Consider the following 24669-nt stretch of genomic DNA (forward strand, 5'->3'; position numbering starts at 1 on the left):
GACGTGGGTTCACCAGTGACGTCACCGGGCTTTTTGGAGAAGCTGCGCACCCTCTCTGAGTCCGGGCGTGACCAGCCCCATGGCCTGCTCGCCGGCGTGGCTTTAAGGGTCGCCGCGCCGGGGCCAGGCGTGCGAGCGCGCTGCGCGAAGCCCCAAGCGCGAGGCGTCACGCGGGGATGGCTGTGGCCGCCGCCCCGCCGCGGCAGCGACGCTGACTCGGGGCGCCTGGGCCCCGGCGCGCGCGGGCGCACGGGGGGCGGGGACGGGGCGCCCCGACCGCCGGGGGTTCCCCGAGGCTGCGCGCGGGGAAGTCCCCGGAGGCGCGGGGTACAAAAGCGCGCGGGCGGCGCGGGCGCGCCAGAGCCCGGCAGCCCCGCTCGGCGGCGCAGTGTCCCGGCCATGGCCTTGGCGCGCGGCCTCCCGCTCCTGCTCCTGAGCTGCGGTAAGGCCCGCGGACGCGTGGCGCCCGCCGCGTGCCCGACACCCGGGGGTCGCTGGCTCACGGCTCGCTCGCTCTCTCTCTCTCTCCTTGCAGCCTGCAGCCTGGCGCCCGCGACGAGGGAGGTGAAGGTGGCTTGCTGGGAGGATGTAGACTTGCCCTGCACCGCCCCCTGGGACCCGCACGTCTCTTACGTGGCCTCGTGGGCCAAGGTAAGCGCCGCGGTGTCCCGGACTCGGGGTCTGCTCGGTCGGCTCGTTTGCGGGCAGGGGGAGCCAGGTCCTTTAGGCTGGAGACCCTCTGTGACGCGGGGCGGGGGAGGGGAGGGGTCTCCTGCCGCCGAGCCAGGGGCACCCGGTCCTCCCCGCGCCTGCCCACGGCCCCATCGGCGCCTGGGGATGAGAGGGACTGAGATTTTCTTCCCTCTAAAGGTGGCCCTGGGTGAATGATCCGAATAAGGCGAATGGAAACGCAGACAGTCTCTCATTGGGGTCAATTCTGGAGGCCACCTGTGGTTGGGGCCGGTAGGCAGCGACTGGGGCGCTGGGCAGGAGGAATGCCCGTAGCCTGGGGGTGGGGGATTCCTGCTTGGGTGACTGTGATGTGCGCGAGGCACGGGAGAAGAAGCACTCAAAGCCCGAGGGGTTGAGGCTGCCTGGTGGGTGGCGGCTGTCAGCGGGCAGCCCCTGTCTGCCTACCCTGGCCTCCTTCCCCTCTCTGCCTGCTTCTCCTTCCTGTGGGAAGGAGAGGGGTCCAGCCAGGAGCGGAGGGGAGGGTGCAGGAGGCGGTAGGCCACGTGGGTTCTTGTTGTGAGATGACTGAGTTCCGCCCAGGTTTCCTTGCATTGGGCTCCACTGCTGCAGCTCCCCCCGGCCTTGCACAGCCCTGCAGCCACGGCGAGCGGGGACAGGTGCCCCGCTGCCCTTCTTGAACTCAGCCCTCTGCTCCAGCAGCAAGGCCACAAGGTGTGGATAGCCCAGCCTCACGTTGTGCATCTTACCTGGGAGGAAGTCTCTGTTGCTTTCTTCTGCCCTCATGAAAGACACAGCCAGAGCCTGCACATGGGTCTGGCTGTAACAGAGCAAGGCAGCTCGTGTGTGTGTGTGTGTGTGTGTGTATTGTCATTCATTTTCTCTGGGGGCAAAGACTGCAGGAGGCTCTTGTGTAGCCTGTGTGGCACTCAGTGTCTGTCCTGCTAATTGCAAAGGTGCTTGATGCGTTATGCTCAATGGACATGGTGCGGCTACTTAGGGCCCTGTATCACGTGCGGAGGTGTCGGTGTGCCTGCTGCATCCACATCTCAGTCTCTGTGGGATCGGAACACTTCCAGAACTGTTCTCATAGTCAAAACCATGGTAGCTTTAAACATATATATATATAAACAGCGTTATTTGGCATCCTCACAGTATGCCAAGCTCCAGGGTGAATGTTGACATGGACTCCCTGTTTGTTCCGCCTGCTGCTCTACGGGGAGGGAGCTGCCCGTTGGGAGGAAATAACCCGGTGCCTGTCACGTGCCTGGCCTTGTGGGATTTGCCTGCAGACCCTGGGCTGTAGCTCTCTCCAGCTGTACCTGTTTTCTACCTTAATTACTCCAGCTAAAGAAAAAATCAAAGTTTCCCAAGGCTACTCGTGCAGGGACTTCCTTACCTCAAAGAAGAGGGAAAATATGAAACCACTATCCCTTCCAGAGAGTAATTTAAAAAAAGGAAACATTATTAATATCCCCAGGGGAGTAATTAAACCATGCTCATGAAACAAGCAGATGAAATTTCAGTCTGTAAAGTTCAAGCAGTTGTCAACTTAAATCTTCTTGCACAGGGTCACAGGGAACGGTTCAGTTAACCATGGCAATTAACCTTTGCCTTCTTGGATGGTAGCTGATGATGTAATGCTGTAATGTATGTGTTTGTTTACCAGACGTGGTTCTTGCAAGATTTACTTCCAAAAAGTCTCTCAAAGCTCTATCCCCACCCCCCAGCCCCAGCCTCCCACCAAAAAACAAGATGGGAGTCTTGTCTCTAGACATTCTTTTTTCTGTTGGTCTACAGAAACAGAATCATTGCAAAGTCAGACCAAAGCTGTTTCTAAAGAGGTAGATTAGTAGATTATGATTGAGACTGTGGGAGGAGAGAGCTGGACTGTGCCAGGAAACCAATCAGGCTCCTTGAAAGTCATGTGTTTTGTCCCATCAAGTGCTTATTTATAATCTCAGCATCTTCGGTTGATATCTGGTATTTTCTAGTCCAGTAATTGATGCTTTTGCATAGACTGCTAGTACAACAAACATGGACAGAGTGTTCTGGAAAGAAGGCCGGTGGACAATAAGGAAATACTTTGTTTTACAGAAATGCTTGTGAGTTCGCTTGTAGCTTTCTCGTGAAGTGCTTCAGTGAGGTGGGGAGTTGAACCCCAGTCAGCCAGTCTCGGCTCACCTCAGGTCACTGTGAGTGTCCCCCCACCCCCACCAGGAGTGGGCCGCGTGCCGGGCAGGAGAAGCAGAGTCGCCATCCGCCAGCTCGAATCCCATGGCTGCAGACCTTCTGCGGGTCGCAGTCATGATTGTAATGACTCACGGTTTAAAGTTCCGTTTGCTACTCAGGTCAGGCACTCCAGAGCATCCTGCCGCTGTCCAGCCGGCACTGTTTATTTGTGATTGCAAGGACCCTGGTAAATCATGCTTTCCACGTGTGTGTGTGTGTTTTTTTTAATTATGTGCCTTTTACCAAAAAAAAAAAAACTCATCCAATTCCTGTTGGCAGCACCAGTGTGAGTCGGGAAGTATCAGTGTCCATTGTATTCTCTCTGTTTCAAAGATAGACTAAGAGGGGGCCAGAGGGGTTATGCACAGGAGGGCAAAGTCAAAGCCACAAGTGAGCGGGGAGGGGTAGCCCAGTTCTTGATGACCCAGCTCTTCTTTCTTATGGGCCAATGTCGTCCTCACTGAGCTCCAACAAAGAGTGCTTCTCTCACACATTCCTCTCTCCTGTGGCAGGATGGGCGATGGAGAGGAGGAAATGGAAGAGTTACTTGGTGATGTCCCTTAGGACATCAGTTTAACTGTTAAAATTGTAGTAGAGTGTGGTTCTTGGGGGAGATGGTTTGAGAACCGAGACAAGTGAATTTGAATCCGGCACTCTTCTTCCGTTGACTGTAACCTTTGGTTAAATTCCGGCATGAGAGGGCGTAGCTTACGTCTGTGCCTGCAAGGAGTAAGACCTTGCACGGGAAGGGCTGCACCGGTGCATCCTGGCTGCACCAGGTTTGGAGGCAGGGGATCAGTCTGGCTGCAGAGCTCTGGGCACGGCGGATGTCCTCCACAATAATGATGAGGGGCCGTTTATCCGGGAAAGACAGTGCCATCTTGTGTCGCAGTGGGAGCCCTGACCGTCTCTGGTGGTGATGCAAAGCGAAAGAGGATATCTGGTGTCCTCGCTGGGTGATGCTGCGGGGGCGAGGACAGCATCACAAGACGAGTGCTCTATTTATACGGTCTCCAAAGGAAGGGAGAAAGGGAAGTAGGACAGTGATTTCAGATACTAGGTCAGCCTTGAACTTTATAATCTGGACAAGGGCCCCCAGTGTGGCGGATCATGGCCCAGGCCATTTCTGACATTGCTGCCGAGGGGCCGTTGGAGAGCAGGTCAGTGGCTCGCGTGAGGCCTCTGCAGACGTTCAAGGACAGTCCCCGCATGACTGCACTTGTCCTTGTCCCGTTCCACGCCGTTCCCCTTGCGTGTGGCTAAGCGTACATTAGCAGGGTTCTGTGTTCTGTGTCTGCCTTCCTGGGGGATGACGGGCTGCGATGCACGGGGCTCTGAGCAGAACACAGCACTTTGGGAAGGGCTGGAGTTGAGAACGGAGTTGAGAGCGACCTACAAGTCTGGCAGAGCCCCGAAGGGGCCACCAGTACCATTTGCTGCCTTTCTTTGGCTCTGGGAGACAGACTTTGGACGGAGTCGTTTACAAACAAGTTTGTAGGAGAGAAAGGAAACACTTCTCCCTAAATAGAGAAGTATTGAAACCCTCAAGTGTGCAACCAGTGTGTGTGTGCTGGAGTCGCACTGATGTTTGTACTGCTGGCCCCGGTCGACTCGCTTTGATGGACTCCACTGTAGGTCCAGGCAAGATGTAACGCTGGCTTTCAGACGTCTCCATTATCTGCAGTTTCATTCTTTAGCAGATATTTCTAAGTCTTCAATGTCTGCCAAGTCCTGGCCTGACTTTGGCCACCCCAAGGTCAACATGGAACTTTTGCCAGGGAGCATTTTGAATAAAGGTACAGAAATGGGAACCCACCCAGAAAGCCTTCTTGGGGACCGGAGGGGCAACTAGCAACCGAGAAGGGCGAATTCCACAGCAGGTGGCTGAGAGAGTGTGTAGAAAGCAGGCTGGGCCACACTGTGAAGGACCTTGGATGGGATACTGTTTGGGTCACAGAAAGGTTTTAAGCACACAGAATGACATAATGCAAAATATGTCTAGAGAAAAGGGTACTTCTCTCGAGGTGTTGGGCAGGATGTGGTTCCTGCCAGAAAATGAGTCTTGGGAGGCTTTGTATTTTCATTGCCATGGAATTCCCATCAGGCTAAGTCAACAAAGCGTTGAGCCCATTATTGGACTTCTCCTTACTTTCCCTCTTGGTCACCAGTCCTGTCCGTGTGGCTCCATGGAGGTGTGGGCGGGACACAGTGAGCCGCCTCAGAGGGGGCTATGGGAGAAGTCTCAGTCAGATGAGAATGAGATTTTTGGATAATGGTTGAGCAGAGCGAAATTGCTGGAACCTTCCAGCTTGAAAAATGAGGAGGAAGAGGCTGAGAGTGAAAAAGAAGACCCCACCCCCAACCCACTTGTTTTCCATGACTGAAAGGGGGAAATGCAGTCACATGAGGACTGCAATATCTTAGTGACGTTCTCGGTTGTGTCGCTCCATGAAAAGAGGAAGTTGGGAGGAGGTCTCAGTGACCTAGGCCGTATGTAAGGCAGGATGAGAAAAGAATGGATTGCCTAAAAAGGGATTCCTCCGTCTAAATCTGTTTCCATAATTCCTTCCTGGCTGCTACTGTAGTAACCTTAAATTATCTTCCAAGAGTCCACAGCTCAAACCAGACCTGAACCAAAATGCTGCTCTAAAGTTTCTTTCTGTTCATAGGTGTAGTTTTGTTTTGCCCTGCGTTGATGTGTATTTGGGTAAAATCTCTGTGTATGTCACGGGGATCCAGTACAGACTTGGGAGCCCAAGGTGTGACCAGTCTTTCTTTATGTCCTTGTCCTCACTCTGCAAAGAGAGGCGATTCCAGAGGAGCTGGGAGTTGTCGAAGGATTACGGGTCCAGATGGGAAGAGCATTGGGAATGAAGAATGACAGTTGCCGTAAACAATTCGGAATCACCCTGGGCCAGACTCTCTGGATCTGTACTGCAGAGCAGGGTCTGTGTCCTTTCAGGCCCCAAGGTCTCATTCCCTGAAAAGTGGGAGGCCCGTCAGCCCAAGGACAGAGCAGGACTGGGCTGGGGGCTGAGCCATGTGGCATGTGGCAATGGCGACCTGTGAGCCTTAGCTTTTTAGGGGGCACAGGGTGCCCCCATCACGTTAGGACCGTTCCAGTGGACAGGGATTGTAAATTCAGGCACGATTAACTTAAAAGAAAAGGAAATAAATGTAACAGGGATGGAAAAAATTATACACTCATAATACAGTTCTTGTTTGAGTTATGGTTAGTGCTATGGATTGAATTGTGTTCCCCTAGAAGATACGTTGAAGTCCGAACTCCTGGTGCTCATTATGACTTTAATAGGAAATAGGATCTTTGGAGATGTAATCCAGTTAAGATGAGACCATCCCCGGCCAGGGTGGGCCATGGTTCAATATGACTCGTGGCGTCATTCCAAGAAGAGCGAACAGATACAGAGACGAGCAAACTGGGAGCGTCTTAGAGGAGGGGAGACAGATGGGGCGATGTGTCCACAAGCCAAGGAATGCCAAGGATTGCCGGTGTTCCCAGAACCGAACAGGAAGTCACAGCCCAGATTCTCCCCCAAGGGCCTTCTGGGAAGAGCACAGGTTTCCCAGCACCTTAACTTTGGACTTCTGGCCTCCTGAAGTGTGAGAGAACACATCGCTGTTGGCTTTTGCCACCCAGTTTTGGAGCTTTGCTACCATAGCTCTAGTCAACGGATACACCTAGATGTAGAGGTTCATGATGTCCCCAAGGCTTGGTGACTGTCCTCTTAACTCTTCCTTCCTGTTGGTTCTGTTATGAGCCTCCGCATGGCAGCAAGAAAGTAGCCAGTGACCGCAGACGTGGGTACCTTTTGAGAAACAAGTTTAAGGGCAAGATTGTGCCTCTCTTCTACATCTCAGCAAATGGCGGGTTGTTCTCAGGCGGCTCTGAGTGGGTCGTGTGACTGTCAGAAGCAGTGTCTGGGACATCAGATCTAGAACCCAGTGCCGAGCTCTGCGGAGGCCATGAACTCAGAGCTCCCAACAGTGCCTCTTCTCGGTCCAGCAGGCCCCACGAGGTGCTCGTGGAAGGAGGATGGCTGGCATGACCCACAGATGACGCAACACTGCTTCTGAGTCCCGGTTCTGAGGGGTCTTGCCATATCTTTATAGTGGTGCTTTGGTACATTGAGGAAGTCGAGGCTGGTGTGACTAACGTTCCTGTAACTTTCTCATTGTTCTTAAAATTCACTCAGCAAAGATTTTTTTTTGAGTATATGTCCTATGTGCAGGGAAATGTTTAATATGGTGAATGAGCTTTGACTATAAAAAAAGAGAGCATTTTAACAATCCCAGGGCTTACCGAGTGATCATGCCTGAGCTTGGGTCCATACACAGCATCATAGGAATCTTCACGCTGCCTCTGTGAGACACAGTCACCCCAGGTCCCAGTGGGGCCAGGCCAGCCCCGGAGCTGGTCGATCAGTTGCCCAGGAGCAGAAGTAGCCATGGCGGGGCTGGGGTTCCTGCTATGCACAGCGCTGAAGCCTGTGTTCTTAATTATGCTCCCTCTGCTGTACTCATAACTCTGTTACCAGCCATAAATCCAATCCTGTCTGTTAGACCCAGTAAATCTCAAAGTGGAAAATCATTTTTCTAATAAAACTACACTTAGAAAAAAACGATGTTAATGCTCGTAGATTCTACCCTCATTATGACATCAACCTCGGAGCCAAACTATTTTGCACGTTATAAAGAGCTGTTTTTATGATGAATGGAGATTATATTGGCACTTTAATTGAGTTAGAAACCAAGGTACATGAATGTTAGTGCACAAAAAATGCAATAAAACAAAGCCATTCCAATATGGTTGGTATATATCAGATTAATTTAATGCCACCGTTAAATCCTTAGAGTCCTTGCCTTTGAATATGTTTTATTGGATTTTTAGATGAAGTATTTATATGCATAGGTGGGTATATACATTTTTCTCCCCATCAAAAAGTCTATTCCTTTGCTTTTAATTAGGCCCCTACCACCTTAACAGATCTAATGTATGATAAAGTTCTATTTCAAGTTTATGATCAAAAGCTCTCTTTCTGGTCTGGAATTGGAACTTTTGCCCTCCTACCTTCAAAGAAGACAATCTAAGTGATCGGCGTGTATTTGGATAAAATCAGGGAAGCCTTTTTAAAACGCTTTCCACAGGAGGGCTTTTCAAACAGTGGTTCCAGGGCAGCCATATTTAATTATTTATTTCTTTTGTTCTAGTTTGGATTTGCCCGTCATTCAGAACAAAAACCGAAACTCTTTAATTCCATTGCCCTTCAAGTTAGTACTTGTGTTTGCTTGATTTCGTATTCAGCAAATTAAAGAGAGTTCATTTTAATGTAGGCCGTGTGGTTTCCTTAAGGTCAAATCTCCGTTTTATGAAGGAATGTGTTGTTTAAATGATTTAGTCAAATTGGAGGCCTTGAGACAAGTCAGAGTCCTTAGGCTTTCTGAAAATGAGATGTTCCATATTTTGCCCTTTGCTAATTTAATTTAAAAATTGAGTTGTCAGCAGAAAAGCTAATGCGCAGGGTGTAGGTCTTAAAAACATTACTGGGGATGAGTGTTTTGAGAAATTAATTTGCTCCAATTGTGTTGTGCTTTAGCTCACTGTGCTACAATATTAGCATTGTGAAGTGCGCATTAAATAGTTCCTGTCTCTATGCCGGCTGTGAATGGATCCGAGGGTTCCTTTTGTTGTAAATTACTAGTTCCTAAAATGCTTTTGCAGACAAGCCATAAGACCCGTTTGGATTTGGAACACTCAAAGAGCCCTTCTTGCCTGGGGTTGACTTTGAGCCTGCGCCAACGTTTATGAGAACTCATAAAACATAGCAAAGTCAGGGATGGCCTGTTTGCTGTTCCTTTGTTTGCCTCCCACTGAAATTCCTCCTTTGGGTGCCTCTTGGCCGCATACCTAACTGGAATGATTGGTGCTCCTGCATTGGCCTTCCCTTGATGCTGTTGGGAAGGAGCGTGCAACATTTAGGTTAAACACTGCTACTAGTTTTGTGGCTGTGGGCAAATCCCGTCTATCTCAGAAGGAGCGTCGTGGCAAAAGGAAGGGGCAATAGACCTGGTGTATACCTAAGCTTGAAATTAGAGGGAGGGCTCTGAGATCGTCCCAGGCACATGGTGTGAATTTGCTGAGGTGGAGTTTGCTGTGATCAGTTATCAGGCCGGGCGTGCTGCTCACACTCTCAGGTTAGGCCAGAAGTTTTCTGGGCTGTTTAGGGGACGGAGTCTTTGGAAGATGGCTCCGTGAGAGCTGAGGTGTTTTCCTGAGGTCCCACTGACAGCTGTGACATTTCAGCAGATCACAACCCTGCAGGAGTGGCTCAGTGGTTAAACGGCTGCCGGTGATACTGGCATCCCTTGGGAGTGCAGGTTGGAGTCCCGGCTGCTCCACTTCTGACCTAGCTCCCTGCTAATGCACCTGGGAAAGCAGCAGAAGACAGCCCAAGTGCTTGGGCCTCTGCCACCCACCTAGGAGAACTGGATGGAGCTCTTGGCTTTGATCTGGCCCAGTACTGGCCATTGTGGCCATTTGGGGAGTGCGAATGGAAGATCAATCTCTCTTTCCCTCCCTCCCCTACCCACATCCCTCTGTCTTTCAAATAGATACATATTTTTTAAAATAATTCTCCAGGAGGTAGTTCAAGGTTCTTTATTTTGCATTTAATTTAGCCTCTCTTTCTGTACTTCTGGGGCATGTCAGCTGGCCTGTGTGTTAAAAATCCCCAGGGCTGGAGGTTTGACCAGAACCCCAAGGGAATCTGACCATCAAATAACTCCCTTTTTGTTGTTGTTGCTGCTGTTTTAAATGCATCCCCCCACCCCCACCCCTACACACAGGCAGAGGCTCCTGCCACCAGTTCTGCTGGCCAGCACCTCCAGCCCCCAGCAAGATAATGGGGCCAGCAAGATAGTGTAAGGCACTGGGTTTGTATTTCCACCAGTGTCAGAGGGCTTGGCAGACTGAATCTTGACTTTGCCGTTCTGAGTTGAGGGAGGGGTCGCCGGCTGGCTGCGGAGCTCCCCAGGAGAAAACCTGGACGAGCTCTCAGAGCGGCCGTGGCAGTCACGTCTGCTCCTGGAAGCACAGGAGCAGAGAGCTGCGGGATAGTGCACCGCGCGGAGCCTGCAGACTGGCTGTTAGTGAGTCGCCACCGGTCACACAGGCACTCAAGGGCCCTGCGTGGCCTCCCAAGGCAAATGGGGGGGGGATTGAGCACAGGAGGAGCTGCAGTTTGGGGTTCCCTTAGGCTTCAAAAGAGGAAAACTGTGCTAAATCAAACTGCTCTGCGATCAGCTGCTGCCTTCAGTTTTCCTCTGAGGTTTCCTGGGCCACCTCGCCTTTCTTTGCTTTAGCTTTGAGCCCTTGGAGGCCCTGTCTTGTAGCTTCCTCTGGCTGATGCTTGATTATTTAGGAAGGAAGCTTGCTGGAAACAGCCAAGGACTGGGACTTACGTTCCTCCACTGGGCCCAGGCAGAGCTGTTTGTTTGTCTCAGCCCAGGGCTTGGAGTGAGCGAGCTGGGCTGTCCTGCAGCAGCCAGAAATCTACCACCAGATGTCCCTGCAGCCCACCACACAGGAAGGCTCGCCGGTGCAGGGGCTGGAACCCCAGCGCCGCAGTGACCTTGGGTGCCTCCCCTGACTTCATCAGCCCTGCAGAGTGGGCAGAGTATGTGTGTGAGTGTGTGAGTGTATAAGTGTATGAGTGTGTATGTGTGAGTGTGTGTGGAGTGTGTGAGTGTGAGTGTGTGAGTGTGTGTGGAGTGTGTCAGTGTGTGAGTGTATGAGTGTGTGAGTGTATGAGTGTGTGGAGTGTGTCAGTGTGTGTGAGTGTGTGCAGTGTGTCCGTGTGTGTGAGTGTATGAGTGTGTGAGTGTGTGTGGAGTGTGTCTGTGTATGAGTGTGTGTGTATGAGTGTGTCAGTGTGTGTGTGAGTGTATGAGTGTGACTGTATGAGTGTGTGTGGAGTGTGTCAGTGTGTGTGTATGAGTGAGTGTATGAGTGTGAGTGTGTGTGGAGTGTGTCAGTGTGTGTGTATGAGTGTGTGGAGTGTGTCAGTGTGTGTATGAGTGTGTGAGTGTGTCAGTGTGTGAGTGTATGAGTGTGTCAGTGTGAGTGTGAGTGTGTGTGGAGTGTGTCAGTGAGTGAGTGTGCCTCATAGGGAATTCCCCTGATTCCCTGGGTACCTGTTCCTCTGTCCGTGCCTTTTTCTAGAAGTTCGAGGACAGCGCCAGGGCGCCCCCAGAATGGGAGAGCGTGAGCATGGGCAGGTGCAGGAGGAGACGTGCCAGTGACACCTGCCCTTCTCTGTCTCTGAGGTGGCTCTGGGGTGCTGTCACAGCTCCGAGGATAAGGCGAGGGACGCCCTTTGATCCTAGGCTCCCTGCTGGTCCCCAGTCAACCACCAAGGGCAGCTCAGGTGCCGCGAGGGGAAGCCACCATGAAGAGCGTCCAGGAACGTGGGGAGCAGTGATTTGCTTTACTGGTTTTGCCCATCTGTGTCAGAAGGTGAAAACATTTCCGTAGGGGAGCCACCGATGAGCCCATTCTGCAAACAACGCTTATGTCTAGGAGAGAGAGGGACAATGATGAAGGCGGTGTGTGCCACCCCTGCCACAGGAGATGCTCAGAACACTCCTCGCCCCCGACGTAATCACGAGAAAAATCGAGGGAAAGAAAACCAACCAGATGAATTCGTGGGCTGGTCTGTCGTGGGGGCAGTGATTGAAGTCATACTACCCTCCCACGTGCAGTTGGACACAGCTCCTGCTGATCCGACCCACACGATCTCTGTGCGACACTGTGCCCAGCTGTGTCCTGTCCTCAGGGAGAGGCACAGCACGGTGCACCTGCACCATTGGGCGTGGCCACACACGTGCAGCTGAGGAAGATGAAGGGGATGTAGGATGCTGGCTCATCTGCTTCTCTGAGTCTACGTGAGCCTTCTGGCCTTGACCTTAATGAACTTAGGAACTTTTTCAAATAAAAGGCTGACATCCAGAATTAAGAATCAGTCAAGGGGTTGGCCCTGTGGCCTAGTAGGTAAAGTCTCCACCTGCAGTGCCAGCAGCCCATATGTGCGCCGGTTCGAGTCCTGGGTGCTCCACTTCCTATCCAACTCTCTGCTATGGCCTGGGAAAGCAGTAGATGATGGCCCAGGTGCTTGGAGCCCTGCACCTGCATGGGAGACCCAGAAGAAGCCAGCACAGCTCTGGTCATTGCAGCCATTGGGGGAGTGAACCAGCAGATAGAAGACTCTCTCTCTCTCTCTCTCTCTCTCTCTCTCTGCCTCTCTGTAACTCTGCATTTCAAATAAGTAAATATTTTTTAAAGAGTCAGTGGATGGGTGAGGTGGTATCTGAAGGAAACAAAAGAACATTTAACAAAGAACAATCTGCAACAACATCTTAGCTAGAGTCACTCACACTCAGCCCAGCCCCATTGTCAGCCGTGATGCTGGGCTGTCACAGGGCGGAAGGTGGACGTTTTGGATAGCCCTGTCCTTATCCCGGAGGGAACAGAGCCCTAAGGAATTGTCGTAGGTCCTCTCCTCTTCCCACTTGTTTTGGAAGCGTGAGTTTAGGCTTGGTTTTGTGGAAACAAGGTGGCGTGAGCTCCTGCGCTTGCAGGGTCTGGCGGTGGAGCGTGGGGCATGGAGCGTGATGCACTGTGGTCGCTTCTCCCCAGCTCAAGGAGGGCAGCGAGGAGAGCGTGGAGGTCCCCCAGGAGGATCTGCACCTCGGTGGACAGCACTCCCATCAGCAGGGGCAGAACGGCTCTTCGGAGGCCCCCAGGGAAAGGCCTTATTCCCTGAAGATCCAAAACACTACCAGCTGCAGCTCGGGGACCTACAGGTGCACACTGCAGGAGCTGCAAGGGCTGAGGAACCTCAGTGGCACCGTGATTCTGCAAGTGACAGGTGAGGGGTCCGCGGTTTCCTTCCTGCAAAACGCATGGTGCCCTTTCTGCAGGGCCGCTCATCAAGGCCCTCGTTTGGGGCCACGCCCAGCGGCTTTGGAGCCCCTCTGGGCTGAAGGCTGATTCTGCCGCAAGAATGGCGTCACCGTTTTCTTTGTGTGGCTTGAACTATGCCTTGCATTTGACTTTCACCTGACGCTTGTTAGGGGCTGAAGCTGGAAGGGACCCACATGTCGTCCTCGGGCCCCCGATTTTGTGCAGTGGCCACTTTGTCCCTCTGCCACGTGTCTACAGGTGGTGGTCTTAGACCTACAGGCCCCCAGCCGCTGTCTAAGGGGACAGTGCTGCGTTTCGCTTGTTGTATACGTGAGGGTCGGCCCTCTGAGCTTGCGGATCCCTCATCTACAGAACCAACCACGAGGAGATGGAAGAGATCTAAGAAAGAATTGGGTCTGAACTGAAAACATGCATTTTTCTTACCATTTCCCCCTAAGTGATAACAGCTGTTTACATCCGGTGCACATTGTGTTCGGGATTATAAGCAATGTAACCATAATACATAAGGTGTGCGGGGTGGGGAGCAGGTCTCTGATGCTGGGGTTCAGATGCTACTCGGGACACCTGCTTCCCGTATTGGAGTGCTGGGTTCGAGCCTTCACTCTGCTCTCGATCCCAGCTTCCTGCTAGTGCCCTGGAAGTCAGCAGGTGTTAGCTCAAGGATTTACGTCCTCGCCACCCACGTGGGAGACCGGATTGAGTTCCTGTCTCCTGGCTGTGGCCTGGCCCACCTGCAGCTGATGTGGACATTTGAGGAATAAACCAAGAGATGAAAGAGCTGTCTGTCTCTGTCTCTCTGCCTTTCAAACAAGTAAAGATTAATCAATTTTTGAAAGTATACAGGAGAATGTGCACCAGGCATAGGCAAACACTGCAGCATTTGTTTGAGACTCGGGCATTCATAGATTCTGGAATCTGTGGGAGGGTCCAGGAACCCATCCCCTGTGGCCCTGGTCTTTTCTAATGGTGTAGGCGTGAGGGCAGGGAGGGGGGCACCTGTGGAACTGGAACAGAGTGGGCACGAGGATTGACAGCGTCTGATCACGGCGGCTTCATGGGTTCCTTGTTTATCTTAAGGATGCCCCACCGGACGCAAAGAAGTGAACTTCCAGAAGTACAGAGCTGAGATCGTGCTGCTGTTGGCCCTGGTCGTTTTCTACTTGACACTCATCATTTTCACTTGTGTAAGTGTCTCCTGCAGCGTCTGTCGCTGTTCAAGATCCCCTCGGGGCACCCACCTGCATGCTTGGTGGCGAGCGTGAATCATTGAGTAGCGATGAGCAGGGGATCCTCCAACCCCTGGCTGCATAGAGCGCCCTGGGCTGGGAGCCTCGAGACAGGACGCCCCCTGCAGTATCCGCAGCTCGCTTTTCATCCAGAAAGTCTGAGAAATGCCCGAGTCTGAGACCAGAGGCCCTCGTGGCTGCGAAGGTCGTGTCCCAGCACCGACCAAGGAAGATGCAGGCAACCCGAGTGGGACTTAAACACAGCTCCAGACACCAGCCCCCAACACCACCCAAAACATCATGGCTACATGGGGTGCTTGTCTCGCATAATTAGACCGCGGTGGGAAACTCTACGTTCACAATGCCCATGATTTGGCATGGTGTCAGTTTTTGAAGGAATAATCTGTGTTGATTATCTCTAAAGGATTTTTTAAAGTAAAAAGCTCTTAAACAAAAAACAAATGTATGCCAACAACAGGAAACCCAAGTGAGCACCTGTTAAGTACAGGGCATTGAGCTGGGCATGCTACTGCGTGGCAAAGATGGAAGATGCTGTTCCTGCCCGCCTGAAGCTTGCAGTGTGGCTTTAGCGCTGTTTGCACATGAAAAGAGAATTAGCGTTACTGTGCGATACATTTTGAAACAATTGACTGCAATTTCCTCTTGGAAAATGCCTGCTTCTGTGGGCATTGGTCTTCCATAAAGATCTCCAGCCAGAGGGGCGTCACGTGGCAGTGCTGTGTAAATGCATGGCCCAAGTGTGCAGGTGTCAGTGAGAGGGTGCACGCTCCATGTAGAGTAAGTGGGGGGCATGTGCACCGGGGAGGGCGTTCAAAGGCAGGTGACGGGGGCTGGCGCTGTGGCGCAGCAGGGTGAGCCGCTGCTTGCAACGCTGGCATCCCTCATCAGAGCTCCGAGTCCAGTCCTTGCTGCCCTGCTTTCCACCCTGACCCCTGCTAAGGCACCTGGGAAGGCAGCAGATGGTGGCCCAAGTGCTGCCCCCATGTAGGAGACTGGGAACGAGTTCTGGGCTTCAGGCTGCCTTTTGGCCCAGCCCTAGACATTGCGGCCATTGGAGGAGAGATGCAGGGGATGGAAGATGTCCCTCCCCCTTCCCCTCCCGCCCTCCTTGCCCCCTCTCCATGTCTCCAGTCTCCCTCTCAATGCCATTCCGCCTTTCCAAAAAACACAAATAAATGAAGGTGAAAAGTGCCGCGTTTTTCCAGTTCTTCAGTTCTCAACTTCTCTCCTCTGTTCCCTTTTGTTTTCAGAAGTTTGCACGGCTACAGAGTATCTTTCCAGACTTTTCGAAGCCTGGCATGGAACAGGCTTTCCTGCCGGTCGCCTCCCCGGGTAAGCATCTAGGCCCAGTGACTCTGCAGAAGACGGAGGTGGTGTGAGCGAGATGTCTGTGCATTACTTTCTCTGCCATCGAGGGCTCTGGGAGATGGCCACCTGGCCACGCTGGACGAGAGGAGGAGGAGCCCACGCCCGGGCTGCCATGCTTCCTGTGCAGTGACAACATCTGCAAGTGTGGCTCCACTTCCTGCCAGCAGAACCGCGACAACAGCCCGTGACCACGCAGCGTGGGGCCGTCGCGACTTCTCCGTGGCAACTGCCGTGGCATTTCACGCAGCTCTCTGGTCCACCACTTGGGAAATGTTTTCTGTCCTACAAAAGCTTCGGTGAGAGGCCTGCCGGGGGCTCTCGGGGAATCCCAATGCCCGGAGCTGTCCCTGGGGAGCCCTCCCGAGGACAGCTGTCCCCTCCCACATCTGGCAGACGTCTCCTTGGATTCGCTGGGCTTTGTTGCAGCAGGCCAGATGTCTTCCATCTGGGAAAGGGGAACCGGCCAGGGGGCGCGAGAGTAGGAAAGACTTAGCAAATGGTTTCCTGGCGTGAAGACCCTGCCTTTGGCGGAGAGTAGCACGTGTGCCTAGGAACAAAAGGTCGCTGAGCGCTTCTTCCACCGGGCCTTTTCCTCCGGGAGCGACATCCACCAAGAAGCGATAAAGAAGGCGGCTCTGGTGATTTCTACACACGCTTGTCAGGGAGGGGTTTGCCCCCCCCCCCCAACCCCTTTTGAAATCTGCGTGGTCTCATAGCATCGCTCACTGAGGAGCACCTGTTAGTGGAGAAGAAGAAGTGAGAAAGGGTGACAGCAGGATGGAGCAGCCGAGTGACTGCTGGAGACGCTGCCGTCCGTGCCGCTGGGTGCTGGCTCCCATTGTCCCATGCCCTGGGTGAGTTCCTCCTGACTCCTGTCATCTCAGCTGTCAGCCCGAAGGCTGTTGGACGCGGTGGTGAAAATAATGTGAACACGAAGCACTATTCAAAGTCGGAACTCTGCCGGGCCACTTTACCGCCTCTTAGATGGTGGCCTTCCCACTTGTCTTTCCAAAGAAGGTGACGCAGGTGACTCTTCGTAGTCATCTGTGTGGATTCCCTTGGGAGGGTGAGAGAGCAGGTCCCTGGTCTGTTCTTGAAATCCTAGCCAAAGTACCGCAAGGTATGGACCCGCGGGAGCCCTGGGCCGTGGGCAGAAGAGAGTTGGCAAAGCACTGCCCTGCTGCTTTGGCGGCTGTTGGGTTTCTCTTAGGAAAGTGGCCCCTTCCCTACTTGTTTTCCCAAGAGAATTTAACCCCTCAGTAGTGTGTGTGTGTCGTCACACTAATGTTAGAGTAGAAAGGGGGTACCGAGTGGGGTTGGTGGTTTTTGCCTCTTGGTTGTTGCTTTTGTGTTATTAAAAGTTTGCATGTGAATGGGGAGTGTTTTTCTTCTTTAGATTTAAAATGACTCGTGAGGCTTTGGGATGAGGGCCGGGATGTCTATGAACTAGTTTGAGAACGAGAATCCGAAGATGAGATGGGCCAAGTCCTTCCCCTGGGAGAAAGGCTGTCCGTGGCAGGGAGGCCTCTGGGAAACACCTCCTCCCTCCCCAGAGATGCTCCTGGGTTCTGAGCACAACTGCATTATCCCTGGGTCCGTGCATGGTCAAGTTCATGTGAATGACCACAGGTGGCAGGCATGGTAGGAGGGAGGGTTCCTGAGCTCTCTGAGCCCCGGGTGGTGGGCTTTCAAGATGAGAATGAGTAAGAATACTAACAATAGTTATAATCCTCACAGGTCCGGTGTGAGGATTAATGAGATGACTTACTGAAGGGCCGAGCCTGGTGTCTAGCAAATGGTGCTCGATGGATGTAAAAGCAAGAGAGGAGAAGGGGGCGGAGCACGCGTCCCTGACCACGAATCTTGCACAAAGTGATTTTATTAAAAGGAACGAATGCACCAGTGGAGGTGTCATTTTGCTTTAGGGGGATTAGTGCAGGGCGGTGAACGGACTGCTTGGTGGCCGTAAGAATCACAGTACCAGGGAGGAGGGTCGCCTAGCCGTCAGCTAGAACGTGATGGAAAGTCTAGAGCAGGTAGACCCAGCGTTTCACACCTAGTCTTTGGTGCAAGAAAAGGTGTGTGTGTGTGTGTGTGTGAGAGAGAGAGAGAGAGAGAGAAAGAGAGAGAGAGAGAGAGAGAGAGAAGGGGTGGGAAGACAGGGCGAGAAAGGGGTGGGAGTTGGGGTGGAGGCAGAATTTATCAAGCTGAGTTAGCTGGTTTTCCCTGGCCTCGAGGGAGGAAAGCCCTGGTCCCAGGACTCTGCTTTGTGCGTGGAGTTGGCTCCACAGCTGCAATCATTTCACCTTGACGTGTCCCAGGACGCCAGGGCAGAGCTGACTGTCACTCCACATCTTTCCAAGGGCGGCCTGTGGTTTTTGTGTTCAGAATCATACTTGGCCGGTTTCCTCGTGGCAAACCCTGAGCCACACTCAGGATCCCAGCAGAGCCTGATTATTTGCTGGGGTTGCAGGAGAACAGATACAACAGCAGCAGGTGGGCATAGAGACAGCAACGTGAGGCTGTGCCTTCGACCCCACAGCCCGGTGACAATCTGCGGTGTCAGAATAATTCAGTCTGGACCCGTGGCTCCTTCCTCATTGGCAACCATTGGCTGCATCCACTGAATAACTGTGTAAAACTTCATCTCTCTCATGTAAAAACATAAAGGTCTTTGTTTAGGATCTGTTTGCTTAATGCACCAGCAGTTGTCCCTCAGAGTTTGGTAAGTGACAATTTGCAAAGCCAGGTTTGATCTGATTGGTTGGTAAGACTCAATCAGTTTGTTCACAGTCTTCCATCACTACTTACTATCTTCTTCAGACCACATGTGCGTACTTTCTGACTTCCACCTTCAAATTGCATGAGAAATAAAAATTCTACCCCCTGCCCTTTTATAGAGTGTGTGTGTGTTGGAGGGAAGGAATTAAACCCAAGTGTTTTGGCTGAGCCGGTACTCTGGACAAAACACTGTGCAATTCTAAACACAGTATACAAGAAGCTCATTTCAAGGAGCTTGGAGTCTAGCGGAAGGAGAAATGAGAGCTACGTGCACAACTGTTCGCTTTATTTCATATTCTGGAGGGATGGCAAGAATAATGAGAACACAGGATAGTGGGCGTGTCCAGATTCACCTGGAAGTTCTGTAGAAGGCTTTGCAGGACTGCTTCCATGGGAACTTGAACTTGAAATGTAAGCAGGATGTTGAATGGTAGTGATGGAGAAGGATGGCAGGAGCAGTAAGGGCACGGTCTCTAAGGCAGGAGAGTCGAGAAGAGATTTGCCTGAGTTGCATGAGGGTTTACGGAGGCACAGGGCAGAGCAGCGAGGAGGCAGCAATGGAAGGTCGACATGCTACTGGCAGACAGAGCTGGCACGGTAGGGCAGAAGGAGTCGGGGTTGGGAAGCCACTTCAACAGGTGGCATTTTAGGATAGCAGCCAGGAAAACAAAGCAAAGGAAGAAATGAGAGAGGAGGAGGGGATCGGAGGGTCCAGGGAGAAGCGTGATGGACGGCTGCCCCACGCTGCCTCTCAGCCCTCAGTCCTAGGCTTCGATCTGCAGTTGTTGGCCATGTTTTGTTGTTGTTGCATAGGACTCCTGCCCTCTTTTATTGTGTTTACTTGAAAGACTGAATCACACACACACAAACACACACACACACAAGGCAAGGGGGTGGATGGGGGGTCTTCTATCTGCTGGCTCACTTCCCAAATGGCCACAATGGCCAGGGCTGGGTCAGGCGGAAGCCAGGAGCCTGGAACTCCATCTGGGTCTCCCACGTGGATGGCAGGGGGCCAAGTCCAGGGTCAGCTGCCACTGTGTTCCCAGGCACATTAGCAGAGCAACTGGGGCTCAAACTGGGGTTGCAATTGGTGGCTTTACCCGCTGCACCCCAGTGCCAGCCCTTCCTTTCCTCTTAGAAGGCCCTGTCCCGTCCATCTACACTCTGCACATCAGGCAGGACTTTATGGGGCCCCAGGAAAGGTCCGTGTTTCCCAGCCTCGCTCCAGCTAGGAAGGCTGTCGCTCTTGCCGACACAGACTCTGTGTGCTTCAGGCTGCCTGGATCCGTCTTCATTCCCACGTCCACCTCCATGGTCCTGTCCTGGAAGAATGTTCCAGGCTTTCCCCACATGCAATTTTGATACTGTATTTCATTAGCAATTGGTCCACAGAGGAAGTGTGGTGTGCATTACCCGAGCTCTTTTGCTTAATTTTTTTATTGTGTTTATGACCGTGGAACTAACATGTTATGCTCTCTCATTGGCTCTGTGCCTTTGTACTCTTGCCTCAAAATCCCTTCTTAGTGAATTTTAAAAGCAAAATCCTCCAGCAGCTGGCCCAGCAACAAACCCTTGTAACAAAAGTGTGATGATCGACCGGAAGATACCAGGCGATGTGTTGGGATGCGCGTGGCTGACATGGAACTGGCATGGCACCGTAGAACATCGTAGATTGCACCAGCGCTCGGTGAACGACTCGCCACCCGTCTGTCCAGGGACTTGGCATTTCACACAGAGACAAGTCTTGGTCTTCTTTTCCTCGTCTTCATTTCATTCTCCCCGTGGGATCCCAGGCAGCACCTAGCTAGGTAACCGAGGACTGCCAGGAAAGCATCATCTAGGCTTGGTGTGTTTGTTTCCATGCCTCCGAGAAGACGGGGTGAAGGAAGGAGGCGAAACTTGGGCACAGGAAGCAAATCTTCTCTTCCTCCCTCCTCTCAATGCATAGACACGTGCAGTCTCCCTCCGGGCGGTGGGGACAGCCCTCACTTACTGGTTCATTGAGATTCTGCAGGAGAAGGAGATACTGCTCTATTGTTCATTATCAGAGGGGCTACTTCTCCAAACTGACCATTTTCCTTCCCTGTTCTTTGCCAAAGTAGCCTGTGTACAGTCTACTCTTGTAGATTACGGTGCTTAGCAGAGAGAAGTGCAGACAGTGACAAGCTTTATGAGATCCCACAGAATTGGAATGCTTTTTTGCAAAGGAGAAAAAAAAATCTGCAAATGCATATGCATTTGCCTGTGTCCCCAAAAGAGCCAGCTGGACATCCCATAAACGACTCCCACTCAGGATCAACAAAGCCCGTGTCAGAAGTCAAGGGACAGGAGCTAGAACTCATAATAATTTTGCACTTACCCAGCGGTTTTCATCCGAAGACCTCAGAGTGCTTTATAAACATTAATTAAATCGCCTGACAGCCCTGGGAGATGGCTGTGTATCACTATTTCCAGTTGGCAGGGGGTGCAGGGAGAAGCGTCTTCACGGGGGGATGCTGGCCTCAGGCCTTGCCACTGTGCGCGTGGACTCAGAAGGAGCAGTGAGAGTTTTTCCTTGTAAGTCCAAAGCTAGGGTCAGGTGCACGTGCTACCTGCTGGGCCTGGGGGATGGTCTGGGGACTCCCCCACGGGTTCCATGTGTACCAGGGCTTGAAGAGCGTTGGCGCATCTTCCCCAAGAGCTCAGCTCCGTGCCGGGTTGCCATCGTTATGGACCCAATCCTTCAGCGATGGCCAGTGGGTTTCCCATCAGGTGTGAGCCCTGATTGTGTGGAGGGTCAGCCAGGGCAGGACCATCTGCTCAGTGGAATGTGCCATGAGCTACTGCTGCCTGAGCGGTGTGTGGGAGAAGGTGACTGTTGTGGGGGGTGGAATTGTGTCCCCGCCCCACCCCCAGCAGAAGGTAGACTGAGCCCTGCCCCTTCAACCTTACGTGGAAGTAGGGCCTTTGGAAACAGAGGCCCGATGAGGTCCTATGGACTAAGCTGTTGTCCCGGTGATAAAGAAATAGAGACACAGACACACAGGGCAGAGGAGACCTTGGGGACGACAAGGCAGAGCCGGGGGTGATGCATCTACAAACCAAGCCGGGGGTGATGCATCTACAAACCAAGGAGCCTCTAGGATTGCAGGCGACTACGAGAAGTCAGAGAGCGGCCTGGAGCTGATCTTTCCCCAGCGTCTTCAGAGCGAGCAGGGCCCTGTGGATTCCATGGTTTGGACTTCCAGCTTCTGGAACTAAGAAAGAATGCATTCCCTCTGTTCTAGCCTCGGCAGTTTGTGATACTGGAAATGGATCCAGCGGTCCTGCCTCTGTGGTCATGGCAGAGATTGGGCTGCGATGGTGGAGATGAGGGAGGGTAGGTGGGGGGTGTTGCAATGGTGGAAATGGAGGGGGGTAGTGTCTCAGCCGTCCTCTGGCGTGGCAAGTGTGGATGGCTCTGACCCTTAGCTGCTTTGGTGAGTCGCTGCTGTTTTAATATGTCGAACTGCATGTGCAAACGCGTCTAACACGTTCCTTTTCTTGATCGTTACAGGGAAGTAGAAAATCAGCATGCAGAAGCCGTTGGTGCTAGATCAAGTGTAGTAAAAGGAAAAAATAATTGCACAGGACAGATGTTCATTACTGTAATGAAATGCCCACGGCAGGCTCCTTTACGAAGGAAAGTGGTTGCTTTTGGTTACAGGCGGTGGAGGTTCCAAGTCCAGGATGGGGCAGGAGCCATTGGATCGGGTTCTGGTTGCTGGCGGAGTCCTGAGGCGGTGCAGGGCAGCACATGGTAAGAGATGAGAAGTGAGGTGTCTGTCTAAACCTCTGTGTCTCTCCTAAAGCCAGCAGGATTCAATCATGGGGGCCCCCCTCTGAGGACCTAACCCAATGGAATCGTTTCCCAAGGCCCCACTTCCAAACACCATCCATGGTTATGGTTCCACCCTCTTGGAATCACAAATGTAAGACTTGGCGGACTAAACTCCTATGTGACTCTGGTAGGGGGATGAATATTCAATCACAGTAATAATCTGTCGGAATGAAGATCCAGAGGCTGGCTCAGTGGGTTAAGCTGTGGCTTGCAGCCCCGGCATCCCATAGGGGTACTGTTTTGAGACCCGGCTGCTCCACTTCTGATCCAGCTTCCTGCTCATGGCCTGGGAAAGCCGTGGAAGATGGCCCAAGTCACCCATATCAGAGACCCAGATGAAGCTCCAGGTTCCTGGCCTCCGCCTTGCCCAGCTCTGGCTTTTGCAGCTATATGAGGAGTGAACCAGCAGATGGAAGAGGAAGATTCTCTCTCTCTCTCCCTCTCCCTCTCTCTCTCTCTGCCTTTCAAATAAATAAATAAATCTTAACAACAAAAAAATCACACTGCTCCAGCTCTGTGCTAATATTCCCGAAAAGCAGCAGAGGATGGCCCGAGTACCGGGGTCCTTGCCCTGCACATGGGAGAACCGGGTGGAGTTCAAGCCTCCTGCTGGCTTTCCCTGGCCCAGCCCTGGGCATTGTGGCCACTTGAGGGCAGTGGACCAGTAGATGGGAGACCTCTTGCTCCCTCCCTCGGTCTCTCCCTCTTTCTGTGTCACTTTTCTAATTAGTAAAATAAGTATTTAAAAAAAGAAAAAGAAAATACAAATAGTCCTTTGGCAGATAACAGAAAAGCAATGGAGTCATGGCAGGCCGCCTGCTGCTCTGGGGTTAAAAGGAGTTGTTAGGGCCGGCGTGTTAGGTGACCAGGAGAAACACCTGGCTCCTGCCTTCGGATCAGCGCAGTGCACCAGCTGCAGCGCACCGGCCGCGGCAGCCATTGGAGGGTGAACCAACGGCAAAGGAAGACCTTTCTCTCTGTCTCTCTTACTGTCCACTCTGCCTGTCAGAAAAAAAAAAAAAGAGTCGTTAGAAGCAGGGGAGGTGAACTGTGACCTGGAAACCAGGCTGGGTCACTCGCTGGTTCACCAGGTGTGTGGCAGGTCACATGACCTCCTGATGCCTCGGTTTGGTTGTCTGCTAAATGGGTGGTGTGTGTGATAAGGTTCTCCTGCACTTGCTGTGAGAACTGAGCCTGGTCTGTAGTTGGTGCTAAATGATCAGCAACATTTGCTTTCCTTAGAGAGCAGAAGCCGATGAGGTGGGAAGGGTGTGGCTGGGGGGAGAGGCAGGCGAAAGGTGCATTAAAATTAAATTAAAAAGGTGCAGGGTCTCTAAGACCAACAACCTGAGTAACAGCCTTGATTCAAAAAACAAAACCTTTGCTGTTTTCTCATGAAACAAGAATGATATCCTAAAACAAGGTGATTTCTTTCTTCATTAAAAAACATTTATTTATTTGCATTTATTTGAAAGGCAGAGAGAGACAGACAGAGAGAGAGAGAGAGAGAGAGAGAGAGGGATTTTCTATCCTCTGGTTCACTCCACAAATGTCCTCAACAGCCAGGGCCGGGCCTGGCTGAAGCCAGCAGCGGCAGGTCAATCTGGGTCTCCCGAGTGAGTGGCAGGACCGACCCCTGGAGCCATCACCTGCCATCTCCCAGGGCACACGTTAGCAGGAAGCTGGGACGGGAAACAGAGCGAGGACACAAGCCCAGGCACTCCAGTATGGGCTGCAGGCGTCCTGAGCAGCGTCTTAAGGGCTGCGCCAAATACCAGCCCAGTATCTTGGGGGTGCTAAGTGGCTCTGCACTGCCCAGGGCCACCTTCCTCATTTTCTCCTTGGGATGACCAGTGCTGCGCTCTTCTCTGCCACCTGGTGGACAGATTGTGCAAGTGCATCCTCAAGTCCCCCTGCTAGGGCTGCCGGAGACCGACTGCACTCTCTGTCACCCCAAAACGGTAGCCAGGCAACCCATTTCAGCCGTTGCTACAGGACGATGCCCGGCCCGCATGGGCTCCCAGCAGGCGTGGACTTTATGTCTCACCTGTGAGGCTCTGTTTGTCCTTAGGTTAAGAAAATTATTTCATTGAGAGCCAGAGAGCCTGAGAGACACCTGCAGCAGCCAGGGCTGAGCTCGGCTCTCAGCTGGGAGCTGAGCACGCGTCTCCCACGTGGGTGGCAGGAACCCACGTACCTGAGCCACCGCTGCTGCCTGATGGGGTCTGCATTAGCAGGAAGTGGGGTCAGGATTCAGTCGGGTCTTGAGCCTGGGACCCGGGCTTCGAAACAGCGTCTTGGACTGTCGGGTTGGACACCTGCCCCGTCTTGGAAACTCGTAACCCCAGGAAGGCCTGGGCCATCAGACTGAGCCTCTCGATGGTTTTTCCAGGACGCCCACTGCAGGTGGTGGCCGCACATCTGAGGTTCAGCTAGGTGGGTGGGGTTTGTCGGTTTGTCATTTTTCTTTCTTTCTTTCTTTCTTTTTT

The 24669-nt window shown here is 52.6% G+C and overlaps 1 protein-coding gene across 1 annotated transcript; it reads left to right on the forward strand.

Moving 5' to 3' along the window:
• Positions 1–370: 370 nt before the first annotated feature.
• On the forward strand, positions 371–16845 carry CD83 (CD83 molecule). The gene is made up of 5 exons (XM_062187338.1): positions 371–442; positions 536–651; positions 12635–12866; positions 14000–14106; positions 15420–16845. The coding sequence occupies exons 1-5, from the start codon at positions 400–402 to the stop codon at positions 15546–15548; spliced, it is 627 nt and encodes a 208-aa protein (XP_062043322.1). The 5' UTR covers positions 371–399; the 3' UTR covers positions 15549–16845.
• Positions 16846–24669: the final 7824 nt, after the last annotated feature.

This window comes from Lepus europaeus, chromosome 3 (genome assembly GCF_033115175.1).
Source record: "Lepus europaeus isolate LE1 chromosome 3, mLepTim1.pri, whole genome shotgun sequence".
Classification (NCBI taxonomy): Eukaryota; Metazoa; Chordata; class Mammalia; order Lagomorpha; family Leporidae; genus Lepus; species Lepus europaeus.